This window comes from Melopsittacus undulatus, chromosome 4 (genome assembly GCF_012275295.1).
Source record: "Melopsittacus undulatus isolate bMelUnd1 chromosome 4, bMelUnd1.mat.Z, whole genome shotgun sequence".
Classification (NCBI taxonomy): Eukaryota; Metazoa; Chordata; class Aves; order Psittaciformes; family Psittaculidae; genus Melopsittacus; species Melopsittacus undulatus.
In genome coordinates this window covers 46647444-46659471 of record NC_047530.1, presented here as the reverse complement: position 1 = coordinate 46659471, position 12028 = coordinate 46647444, and the positions used below count along the sequence as shown (strand labels likewise).

Sequence of the window (12028 nt, the reverse complement as noted above, 5' to 3'; positions counted from 1 at the left end):
CCTGTGTATCTTTATGTTTTCAGATGTTCAGAACTAGGGTTTTGACAACAGAAGATCTTCTTCAGTCTCACTGCCCCAAAACCCAGAATAATTTGCAAAAGTAAATGACTAGTGGCCAGATATAGGTCAGCAGAAACCTGCAGAGTATGTCCCTAAGCAGCGTAAAGTGCTGTGATTCTTGAGAGATACTGTCCACTGTAGAAAGCTTTCAGCACAAATGCAAGTCAATTGATAACACTACAGTTCTACTGATTGCTTAAGAAACATTTTGCTTGTACAAGACACCCATTTTACTATTAAGTAAAATATAATACTTATGTACTTACAAAAGTATTAAAAAAGGACTCTCCAGTTATTTATAGGATATCTTTTCCCAACAAATCTAGCCTAAAAATCCTTTCTTTGGTTGAAAACATTTTATTGTTTCAATTACAAAGAGTTGTCTGAGTTTTGGTGTTTTGTTTTTCTTTTCCCCCTTAACTTTTGTTAGATTAAAAGATCTGATGACAACTGGATGTGAGGAAAGACTAAAAGCAGCTGAATAAATGAAATTTAAGAAGACTTGCTTCTTATAAATGCATTAAAATCTCCTCTTGATTGTTTTCTAGGGCAAAAATTAATTATCAGAAGCATCAGCAAAACTTCCTTAGACTTCAACAAAATTAGTATCTGTACAGCAGTTTGGATACATTCGTGGTAAAGATGAACCCAGCAAGAATTTCCACATAAATTATTAGTGACTTCTTGCTGACATATGTATTTTGACGGACTGGGCAGAGAACATAGTACTCATAAAAAGTCTCTCATGAATATTCTTCACTCTCAAATGTGCATTTCATAATTTGCCATTGAAATATAAAATATCATTTCCAAAAAAACTCTATAGTCACATTTGTGTTCATTTATGTCTCTATTATATACTTCTCTGCAGCTGTTCTTTCTTCACTGAAATTTTTTAATACTCTGAAAATATTTTTGTTCTTTTCTGGTATTGTGTATCTTGTCTGCTCTTCTAGATAGCATTACTGAGGAAATCAGAATCACTTCAAAACATCTTAAAAGTTCATATGCACTCAGCACTTTCTTTTCCTGACAAAATGTTTTCTTATAGGAGATGATTTGCAGAAAGATTAAGCCAAAAATAGAAGATTCCTTTAGACAAACAGAAACATAGAAAAGACAGTTTTAAGAAATCAAGTATTATTCTTAAACAATTTATTTTGGTTTTTTTTTTTTTAAAAAGGCGGGGAATGGGAAGAGAAAAGGAAAAAAAAAGAGAGAACCCCTTATGACAGAGCAAAACCTGTTTCCAGCAAGACTGCTTTAAAATCTTTCTAAGAAAGAAAAGTGTGTGGCTCTGCCCAGAACAGGGGTTCATCTAAAATTTTGGGTGAATCTCTAATCAAGATTCTCATAAATCACGTCCAACCATTGCTTCCATGGTTTGCCTTGCAACAACATGGAAAAAGAAGAACCATTAGCTTCAGGTCTGCAGGTGAGGATCCAAACACAGTAACAAGAAGAAACATCACAGCAGCAATTTTTAAAGGATCAGCAACTAGATAAACAGAAACAACTATGAGGACGTTTGGAGTAGTATTCTGCAAAGCTTTGATGAACTTGGCTCACCTTGTCTACTCCTCATGCTAATTTACAAGGGGTATGCTAGACACTTGTGTACTACTTTAGTCTTCTCTTAGACAACTGCTTCAAGCAGAATGCTGTTACTTTGCTCGGCAAATTACCCTGTGATCTAATTATTCATATTTTCATTAATATCTAGGCTAAATTTGCCATTTAACTTCAGTCTTACTCCTATTAGTATTTAGTATCTTGAAATAATTTTTTATAGTCTCAGTTGTATAGAAGCGAATTGTAATATTCAATAAGATACCTGTATATTTTATTTCTCCCTATACTTATACACACAGGAATAAGATTTTCCTTAATCTCTTAATCTCACTCACTCCTATTTCTTTTTTTCTTATTCATACATGCTTAGGCTCTCAATTTACCTATGACATTGTCTCATAATCAGGAAATTACAGGTATGCTCAAGTGTTCTAGTCTCAATCTAATGTTCTTGAACAAAGGATTATGCTTATACCACACTTCTGCACATAGTGATTATCGTTTGATGTTCAATAGGATCACACAATGAGACTGTTTAATCTGCGGCACACTTTGTTTCCTGATCATTTCTATGTCACTGTTTTCTTGCATCTGCCCAATTTCAGCATTTTGTAAGTGTACAGCTTCTGTGTTATTAATAACGCATTTAATTATAAAATTAAACAACAACACTTTTTCAAATTCCTTTGATGATTCTGCCATCTATTTAATCAGCATCTGCCATCTACTCTGCTTTCAATTTATTACGGTATATGAACTCCAGTGATTATTTTTTCCAGTATAAGACAGGGGGCAGTTCTCCTTATTTTGCATGCTACCTAACCAACACTATACACTACATTAACATTCTAACATCTGAGATGTTGGGCTCTTCCCCCCTAAGCTTTCAAGTTAAGGGGCCATGTTGTCACTCATAGAAATACCCCACTGTGAGTGAGAATGATTTTAAAAGAGCAATGCCCATTTACACCAACTGAGAATCTGGTTCAAATTCTGCAAGAGCAATTTGCTGTTACTCTGAGGGCCTTAACAGCCTTAACTTAGATCTTTAATAATGGAATATTAACACCAGGAATAAAAGCACCACAAATGTAATCCTTCATCAAGACAAGTGCTTAAAGTAAAAGAGAACACTGCATGCTGGAGACTGTAGACTTGGAGATACAGCTCTGTATCAAAAATGATAACTACAGTTTCACTAATCATCATCTATGGACACTATTTGGCCACTGTTATGCATTCGGTAACCTGATAGATATGCAACCCAAATTCTTGAAGAAACTCAGAATTTGGGTTTGGAGCCATGGGTTTGGATTTGGAATCATGCTGGTCAAAAATCACGCAAAAATTGTCAGGCATATTATGTGGGAACTCTGTGCAGAATTTCTACACTTTTTGTTTTTTTTTTTCTGATGGGCTCTAACATTTTTTCTGCAGAATTTCTGGTGGCATTTAAAATGCTCAGCCTGCACAATTAAAAAAAATAAATAAAAAACCCTCAAATCACAGCTTGAAGCAGTGCTGTTCCATTGAATTTCAGCTGAACTCCACACTTATAGGAAGGTATCAATTTTAGCTGCTATTGTGAGTTCTAAAAATATAAACCAGTCAGCTGTATCACTGTTGATCATCTCAGTAGCTAACGCATTTATTTGCTACTGCTACACTAATTTAAACAGTAAGGGAATGCTAAGAGTAAGGGAATGTCCAAGTAACAGAAGACTAATTTTTCTAAACACTTGTCTCTGGCAGGGGTCAAAGGATTAACCCATGAAAAAACTGGAACAGCTGAAGGAATATGAATGAAATTCTCAAGAAGAAATGGAAAAACAAATCTCAGTTAAGCATAACTTGTTTGGTAAATGGTTATGCATTACTGCTGATATTAAAAGCAGTGTTTTGAAGTGAAAAGTACTCAAATCCTCGAACTGCCTAATTAACTCAAATTTCATGCATGTTTTCAGTGCAGGGTTTTTGTTTGGTTGGTTGGCTTTTTGTTTTTTAATATCTAGCAGGTTTTCTAAACTTCTGTTGGAATCTGGGATATTCTGCAGAATTCCAATGTTTCCTACATATTTCCAATAGCCCTTAAATTAATCTGAAAAGCATGTCTTTGCAATTCATTCTGGAACAAAGGTTCCACCTTAATAATATACACAATTGCGAAATTTAATTTTCAGCTATGGAGCTGGCCATCAGATACTACATGCTCCCCCTCCCACACCATGCAATACATTTGCCACATTGTAGGAGTATTAACAACTCACATCTAAACCCCTTTCCAAAAGCGGTATGGAAGAAATGAAAATTATTTTAAAGATGAACTATTAACAGATGCCTCATTATTTTCTTTCCAATTGTCTGCTATTAAGTGAGGATTTGTTCTTTATTTTGATCAGTCATTTTTGTCTTCTAAAGTGTTGCATTACCAAAAACATCCATTATTACAGCATGAATCAGAGAAGCAAGGAAAAAGCAGCAGATTTTAGTTATAAGTTATTATACTTGAAATGTGCCCTGCTTGTTTTAAAAAACTTAAAGGGCATAAACAGAATATATGGAACATGTCTTAGTTCACAATCTGACTTCCTTACATTGTGTAGGATACAGCCATGAAATAACAGATAAAGTGGCACAGAGGAACAGGATAATTTTATTACAAGTAATTTTTCATGGCTAATGTGGTCACAGCTTTTTGTTTGAAACCTTTCCTGACGTGACATTCTCTGAAAAAATGTGTGACTAGGACACATTTTTTGTAGTACAAAGTTTCATGGCATAATTTGTTTCTAGCTTTGCATTTATTCTCTAGTAGTAATTCATGAATTTAAGAGTGAGAAGTCTAAAGTAAAGTAACTTGCTTTGTCTTGATTATGACTAATAAATTTACCACCAAATCTAAAATACCACACAGACTGTTCTTCCCCAAAATTGATTCTTAAAGATTTGCCAGGGAAGAAACACAGTCTTTTAATAATTTTTTTTTGTTTTTCTTCATTTTCTTTTCTTTTTTCTTTTCCTTTTTTTTTTCTTTTTCCCATAGAAAGCTGCAATATATTAGCAGCTGAGTTTCCTTGTATTTGACCTGTGAAAGATCATAAACTCAGGGAGTTCCACTTGACAATGAGCATAAATCAACTTTGTCAGATATACAGCTGGATATGCAAAAGCATCCAAAAAGGGTAAAAATGATAAAATCATTATCATTACCAAAATTATCTTGCACTCTATCACCATAGTGGAATATGCATTAGAATGATAGTGCTGAGAATGACAACAGTCACAGTGTATGGAAGACAGAAACAGGACATGAATCTGAAGAAATTATTCACAGAATCTTTACTTGATAGATATGCAAAGGGATAAAGGGTTACTACCTTTTAGAACTACTATGCTCACAACTGTATCTTTTTTTGTAATTTTCATGATACATTAAATTATGAGGTTTAAACTCATCTCTATGAAACTACTGAAAAGCTGATCTTAATTTACGAGTTGAACTACTAAACATGAGGTACTGCTGTCGGTATTGCTATGCTGGATTTGACTTGCTTTATTAAACATTCCTTGTGACACTGTGAGAAACAGGTATTTATAGGGGTATATATACCCATACATATATAGGTATCATGGCTGATATACTAGATCCTAATCCTTTTTTAACTTTTTTTTTCTTTAAAGAACAAACTTAATGAATAAGAAATAAGCTGCAGATTTTTTTGTATTAGTCTGCTAAAAAAAACGATCAAAATTCACATAGCTGGCATTGAAACAAATACTACCCTACTTTGTGAGACAAAATAGGGATGCAAATAGATTAAAGGCAAAGACAGAGGTACATGTGAACCTATATGCTTTTAGGTTATCTTATATCAATTTTCTGTTCAGGAAAGGCCATCAATCACTGGCAGCAGATATTTTTATCCTTTAAATTGAGGTTATCTATTTTATTTGTTGCTAAGTTTAATATTCAGGAAACTTAGATATGTAACTTCAGTTTTGGAAAGGGACTTCTTTTAGTTACTGTAAAGCCTAGCATTTTGATTGGCATTCATTAAAATATAGTATGATATTCTTTTAAACAAGAACCCTGTCAATTAGGTCAGGTTTCTCACACATTAAAATGAAACCCCAGCCAGAAAAGAAAAAAAAACACAAAGGGAGGAAGAGAGAAGAAAAGAAAAAGATGGGGATGAGAGGACAAACCAATCAGATTTGGTGTTACCAGCCAGGGGAAGTCTTTAAAAAAAAAACAAGATAATTGAGTGAAATCATACATTTACTTGGGGAGAGCATCCTTTGACATTGCCTTCTAGGTGATCTCTGAGCTCCTCCAGCTTTCAATGGAGCTACATGTAAACATCACAAAATGAATTGGAAAAGCAACCTGTTCTCTTGGCAGTTTTTTCTTTGTTTTTATGTTTGGCTTTTCTTATTATTTTTTTTTAAAAATCATAGCATTACACATTTCTCACTGCCTCTGGAAAAACATCCAAATGCTTTGGACAACACAGACATACAAACTCATTAAACATGAAATCTGGAAAAAAGATATGTTTGCTTGATTAACATGGCTCTTTTTTCAGTAGAGGAAAAAAATGGAAGATCAAAGCACAGACAAATCTAAAACTACTGAGTCTCTGCTGTGTTGTTAATTTGTTTATTTATTTGCTTATTTATTGGTAAGACTTCTAGAATTTATTTCCACAAAAAATAACATTTTGGAGATAAACTTTCATGTTTGGGAACCTCAATTAGGATTTTCCATTTTCTATAATGATAGTCTTAGAAGATTTTGAGTCTAAATATGTATTTTGGGTTGTGAAATTTAATCCTAGGCAAACAGATACAGAAATAATAATCCTAAATTAAGTATCAGTGGGTGATTATAAAAATCATAAGTGAATCCCACCACCTAAATTAGCTACATCTTCTGCATATATATATGTATTTAACCTAGAATTCCATTAAAATGCACAGGTCACAATAATTACATAAACAATATTCAAAAACAGCATAGAAATTGTGACTGTCTTGTATTTATGTCCATGTGAATCCAGTGGTCTTGAATCTCTCCTACTGCAACTGAGCCTCATTCATGTATAGTGCTCTTCTAATCAACACTGTAACTTAATCTCTTCCCAAAACACAAGATGAAAAGATAAAGCCTCACAGACAGTGAGGAATGCTGCAGATGCCTCCAGCTGTAACTTGTACAAACAAATAGCAACTGACTTATTTTTCTATGCTGAGATCAATTTAAATGGTGGCATTACTGGAAAGAGGTGAATAATTAATCCTCCCCCTCCCCTTCTCTACGCTCAGTGAAATAAAATTTTCACAAAGAGCAGCTGTAGAGCAATGTTAGAGAACAGAGAGTATGGCTTGTCCTGACAAAGTCAATACACTCACATACAAAACCAAACCAAAAGCTCAAAACCTAAGGCAGGAAAAGCAGGGAGAGTGCAGAAGAACAGAGAAATATTTAGTGTTTGAGAAAGTCCTTAAAGGAAATAAATTGTAAAAAAAGTGAAAAATTGGATGGCTGAAAAGAGGCAACTGTTGAGATGGAACCTTAACAGGATGGCTTGTATTCCATATTATCAATATCTTGGTATAGGTCATGTCTTGTGTTTTAAAACATTTATTAAGGTCTAACACTGAGCATGGTGGGTACTGATTTATCTGCCTGTTCTGTTAAGTGCTCTAAACATTTGATTATGTTTATGCAAACAAAAAAAGGCAGAAGGGAGTAATTAATAGCGAAACAGTGGCTCCATTTTTAGCCTCACGATTCTCTCATTTCCTTTTTATTTACTCTGACTTTTTCTGATTTAAAGGCTATATATACATGAAATATTAAACTCTCCTGTAATGGTCTTTTGCAGATTTAAATGCAAAATGTGTGAGCACTATAGAAGTTTAATTATGTTTCAAGATGGGAAGCAGTATTCTGAAGATGAGTAAGTCACTTCTCCATGTAACAGGCAGTTAAGAGACAACAAACAACACAGATCAGAGAAGTGGTTTAATCATGATCACCAAATTACAGGCACTTCAAGGAAGTTGTTACTATCGTTTATTTGTGGTGATATTCAAAGCTAATTAACTGTCAGCCTGACTTCAGTTGTTCTATGTGTAGCACAGAAACAAACAAAATGTGACCCAACAGCAATAAGAATACTCAAATAAAAATGATGGGATGGTGAGAAATGGAAAAGCCCCTCCCTCCCTCCCCTCACCTCCCCCTTCGAAAGGAAAAGTGTAGGCTATAGAAGAAAACTTGCAAAATAAATGTTAGAAACATATTTACTTTGAGGGATCCAACTCTACTAGCAACTCCTTTGCTTTCATCCGGCCGTCTAATTTGCTACAATGGGGGAAGATGGGTAAAAAAGACAGAAGAATAAAGAAAAAGTGAACTTAAAAAAATTTCCACACAATCAGTTAGCAGTACATGCAAGACATCAATTTGACTCTCTGAGACACCTCTAGAGGACAAAGACACAGACTCTAATTTCTGGAATAAATGATGCTTTATCGTGGCATTTTCAACTTGCTTTGTTGACCATTTTTATTTCAATATATTACCAATCTGGCACATATGCTGCATGCTGAATTTACTAACATTTTTGAAAGAATATACATGTTACTTATCTGATTCAGATATGAAGAATAATGAAGTCCTAAAACTCTAACTGAAGAAAAAACACCCTATACCTTCTACAAATCATATGATCACAGTATGCTACAACTGGGAGTATCAGGCCTGGCCAAGTATCATGATTGATACCTGACAGAATGTAATACAGATTACTATTGACCCAGGCCTAGAGATTTTAGCCACTGCTATCAATATTCCCACTTAAATTATGCTGCCCAACCAGAAAATTTTAATGCCAGACCAACATTAGATTTTTTTTTAAATTTATGACATATATAACCTCTCCCCTGATATCTTCTATCTGATTACTTTTCATTCGTAATTTTTTTCCTAGATGATACAGAAGATGGAAGAAACAAATGAGGTAGCTGCTCAAAAGGCTTCATATTGTTAGAAGCAGGTAAAATAAAACATTCATTTACAGCAAAAGTTCTCAGAATTGCTGAATCCAGTAAGTAAACTTCTCACTGATAAATTAAACTTCTGTTATGTCATTTGAAGTAGAGGAAGAAGACAATAGAAATGACTTTAGGGATATTCTTCTAGTTTTGAGTGAAGACTGAACTGGAAATTTTAATTATCTGATGGTTATTTCACAGCTTACGTAAAATAAAGTCCCACACAAGTGAGGTGAACCCTTTCAAACCGCATTGTCTGTCTTGAAGAAATCTCAGCAAGGAAGCCAAAGACCCTAATCATAGAAATTCAACTACATTTTATATTCTCTGGAGCACGGTAGCAAAAGCACAGGTTAGATTTCCCTGTTATTACCTGAAATTCATACTCAAAACACAGTCAACTGAATGTATTTTTCACTTGCACTCAGTTTTTAGAAAAATAATGCAACTTAGCAAATTACACTGGAAACATTTCTAGAAATTGTTCTGTGCTTCCCTGGTCTTATGGCATTAAAATAGTAAGTTTTGAATTCTCAAGTGAAACACCTACATTACATGTTTTCATGGGACTCCAGGCAAATCTCCAAGCAATTCTAGTATACTGACTAATAAAAACAACTGTCATTCTTAAATAAAATATGGCTCATTTAGAAGACAGATTAAATTATATGCAGTTTAACCTAGTTGCTTTATTTTTGCTAATTAAAAAACCACACATAAAAATACACCTAGAAGCAAAAACAGTAAGAAAGAAGGGTAAAAAGATCCTTGTCTGGAAACAACAGGATTTAGGGAGTTAGTGCAAAGATATTTGCCCCAATATCCTACTTGTAATATTACCAGTCCCATAGAATAAGACATAATCAAGTAGAACCCTAATCTGTGTTACTAATTTGAAGCATTTTTCAAAATGACTATATTTAATTTTGTTTTGAAAAATAAGAAGAAAAAAAAATTGCTGACATTCTCACATAATGACATGGAACTAGGACATTAAAAAAACCACTACATACCACAGAAACTTGGGAAACAGTTTTAGGTGACAGCAGAATGCATTGCCTTTCAAGGAAAAAGTTTTTCTTCTACTACTTACCAGTGCGGGTATTGTGGCTGCTCAAATTATGCTGAACATTTAGAATTCAGTCAGAATCAAGATTTGAGATATTACAGGTGCATGTGACTGACATAATTACTATTTCTTAAAAACACATAGAGGTATATACACACAATGTGTATGCTGCGAGCAATAAAGTTATAAATGCTTGAAAATATAAATTACAAGGAAATAGCTTAAGGTCATCTCTTGTTTTACATCCATGGCACAGTTTCTATACTTGATAACATGTTTTCTGCAGGAACCTTGTAGAAAGCAACTTGGATTGCTTCTCAAGGGATGAGTCAGAGTGACGTGTATTGCACAAACTATACTACATGTGTTCTGGGAATTAAATAGGGCATTGCCCAGAAGGCAATGGACAGTAAGAATAAAATAGCTTTTTTTATTTCTTTTCACGGCAAATGCCACAGAAATTCTGTCATATCCTTGTCTCTCTCTAGTCAACTCCTCTACTCCTAGAAGTTGACCGATGAACTAGTATTTCAGAAATCAGCATGGATTATACATTCCCTGTTTTTCAGAAACTCATCTAGACGAGAACGCTATCACAGATGAACACTTGTAGCTAGAAGAGGTTACAATAAAAGATGTACATGTAAGCATTCTAAATGAAAAATATGTATACTTCTGTCACTTGTGTGATCTAGAAATGAGTCCTTTGATTTTTCTACTACCCATTTGTGAAATGAAAACAATACTTCTAAAGAAAACATAGGACTAAGGAAAAGAATTTCAACAGTGGCACTGAAAACAAGTATTTTTGCCTCAGATTTTATGACTTATTTTTATACCACAACACAAGCTAAATTAGTAGATTGAGAAATGACACAGAAGCAACACTAAGTAGTTACTGGCAAAATGTTACCTTAATGACCTGAGGGTTCTGAAACATTCTGAAGGACAAGAATGAAGATACTCTGTGTAATGAAGGAAGATACTGTTTAGGGAACATTGCAGAAAACTGGCAAGGTATGATGCACTGACAGTTAAGAAAGATGTATTATATTTACATCCCTTTCTTATTCACAAGGCAATAACAGTAGGCATTAATAGCTGAAGATTACCCACAAGTCCCTATCCTGGTATCTGAAGAATAAGCTGGAATTCCAGTAGGAGTAGAATGAGATAGGAGCCCAGTGGAAAAAACCTTAGGAAGCAGGGAAATCAGAAACAAGCACTGAGCAAAAGGGAGTGCTTAAATATGCTTAATGAACTTGTCAGAAGATGAGCGACGACTTAGGTACCAAAGAACAGACAATGTTTTCTAAGCAGAAGTCTTGCATTTTGTTTCATTATTATTCCTCTACCTTCTAATTGAGCCCGTAGGAGATGTACCTATTTATCTTTAACTGTGATTTTATTTCAGAAAAAACAATTTAAAAACCCCAACCTTAAATATATAAATTAGCAGTTATACTCATCATAAAGAAAGAACAACCCTGAAAAACACAACTAATATATGAATCTGTCTTTCCAAAATTCTGGCCAATATATGGTTCATAATGACAAAGCCTTTTGATATGATCTAATTACTTAATTCTGAAACCAAATAAATGCAACACTAGTAATTGAAACTCTTTGCAGCAGTAGTTTAAAAAGATGTTCAGTTCCTCAGTCAATGGCCTGGACATGCAATATTTGACCATGTTAATTAAAAGCCAGAGATTATGCTACACAATGTCCAAATCAAGTTCAGATTATTTGCTGTATATAAGAAAAAGGTAACTGTTCTCCCACTTGACCACTACTGCAGAGATCAGTGATGATCTCTGAGTAAAGAAAACCATTAATATTACTTGTGGAACACTACACCACTGGGCTTGCAAATAAATGTTTTTGCATTTGTCATATATGTTACCCCGCATATTCCTGACAACCATGCTGACAAACATTTTCTGTTTTCTTAGACCAAAATTATCCCTGTTAGTTTTGAGCCATGGCATCTTGTCATTACACCTAAATAAAAGTTCCGTTATGCCCCTAACCTAGTTGCCTCAGGGGATGTGCAGTTAAATGCTGTTAATATCCTCTGCTGAATCCTAAATCATGAAACTTGCTTGCATGATATTTGTCAATGTGGCTACACATACTGTTAATAAACATTTATGAAGTCTTTCCTTTTAAAGCAGGTTTTTGGATGTGAAACAGTGACATTCACAAGTTTGTAGCTGCTACGAGAAAAGACCTCCTCCCTCATTTTCCCAGTTTTATCTGCTA

General features: G+C 34.2%; 1 protein-coding gene across 4 annotated transcripts in view; it reads right to left on the bottom strand.

The window, feature by feature from the left end:
* Positions 1-12028, bottom strand: part of GPHN (gephyrin) — a 286661-nt gene that overhangs the window by 66164 nt on the left and 208469 nt on the right. For 2 of the 4 annotated variants that reach the window (XM_031049092.2, XM_034062164.1), the window contains one exon: positions 7946-8002. The exons of the other annotated variants lie outside the window; for them this stretch is intronic. In XM_031049092.2, coding sequence (XP_030904952.1) covers positions 7946-8002 — 57 coding nt within the window. The remainder of the gene's footprint in view (positions 1-7945; positions 8003-12028) is intronic. 4 annotated transcript variants of the gene reach the window in all.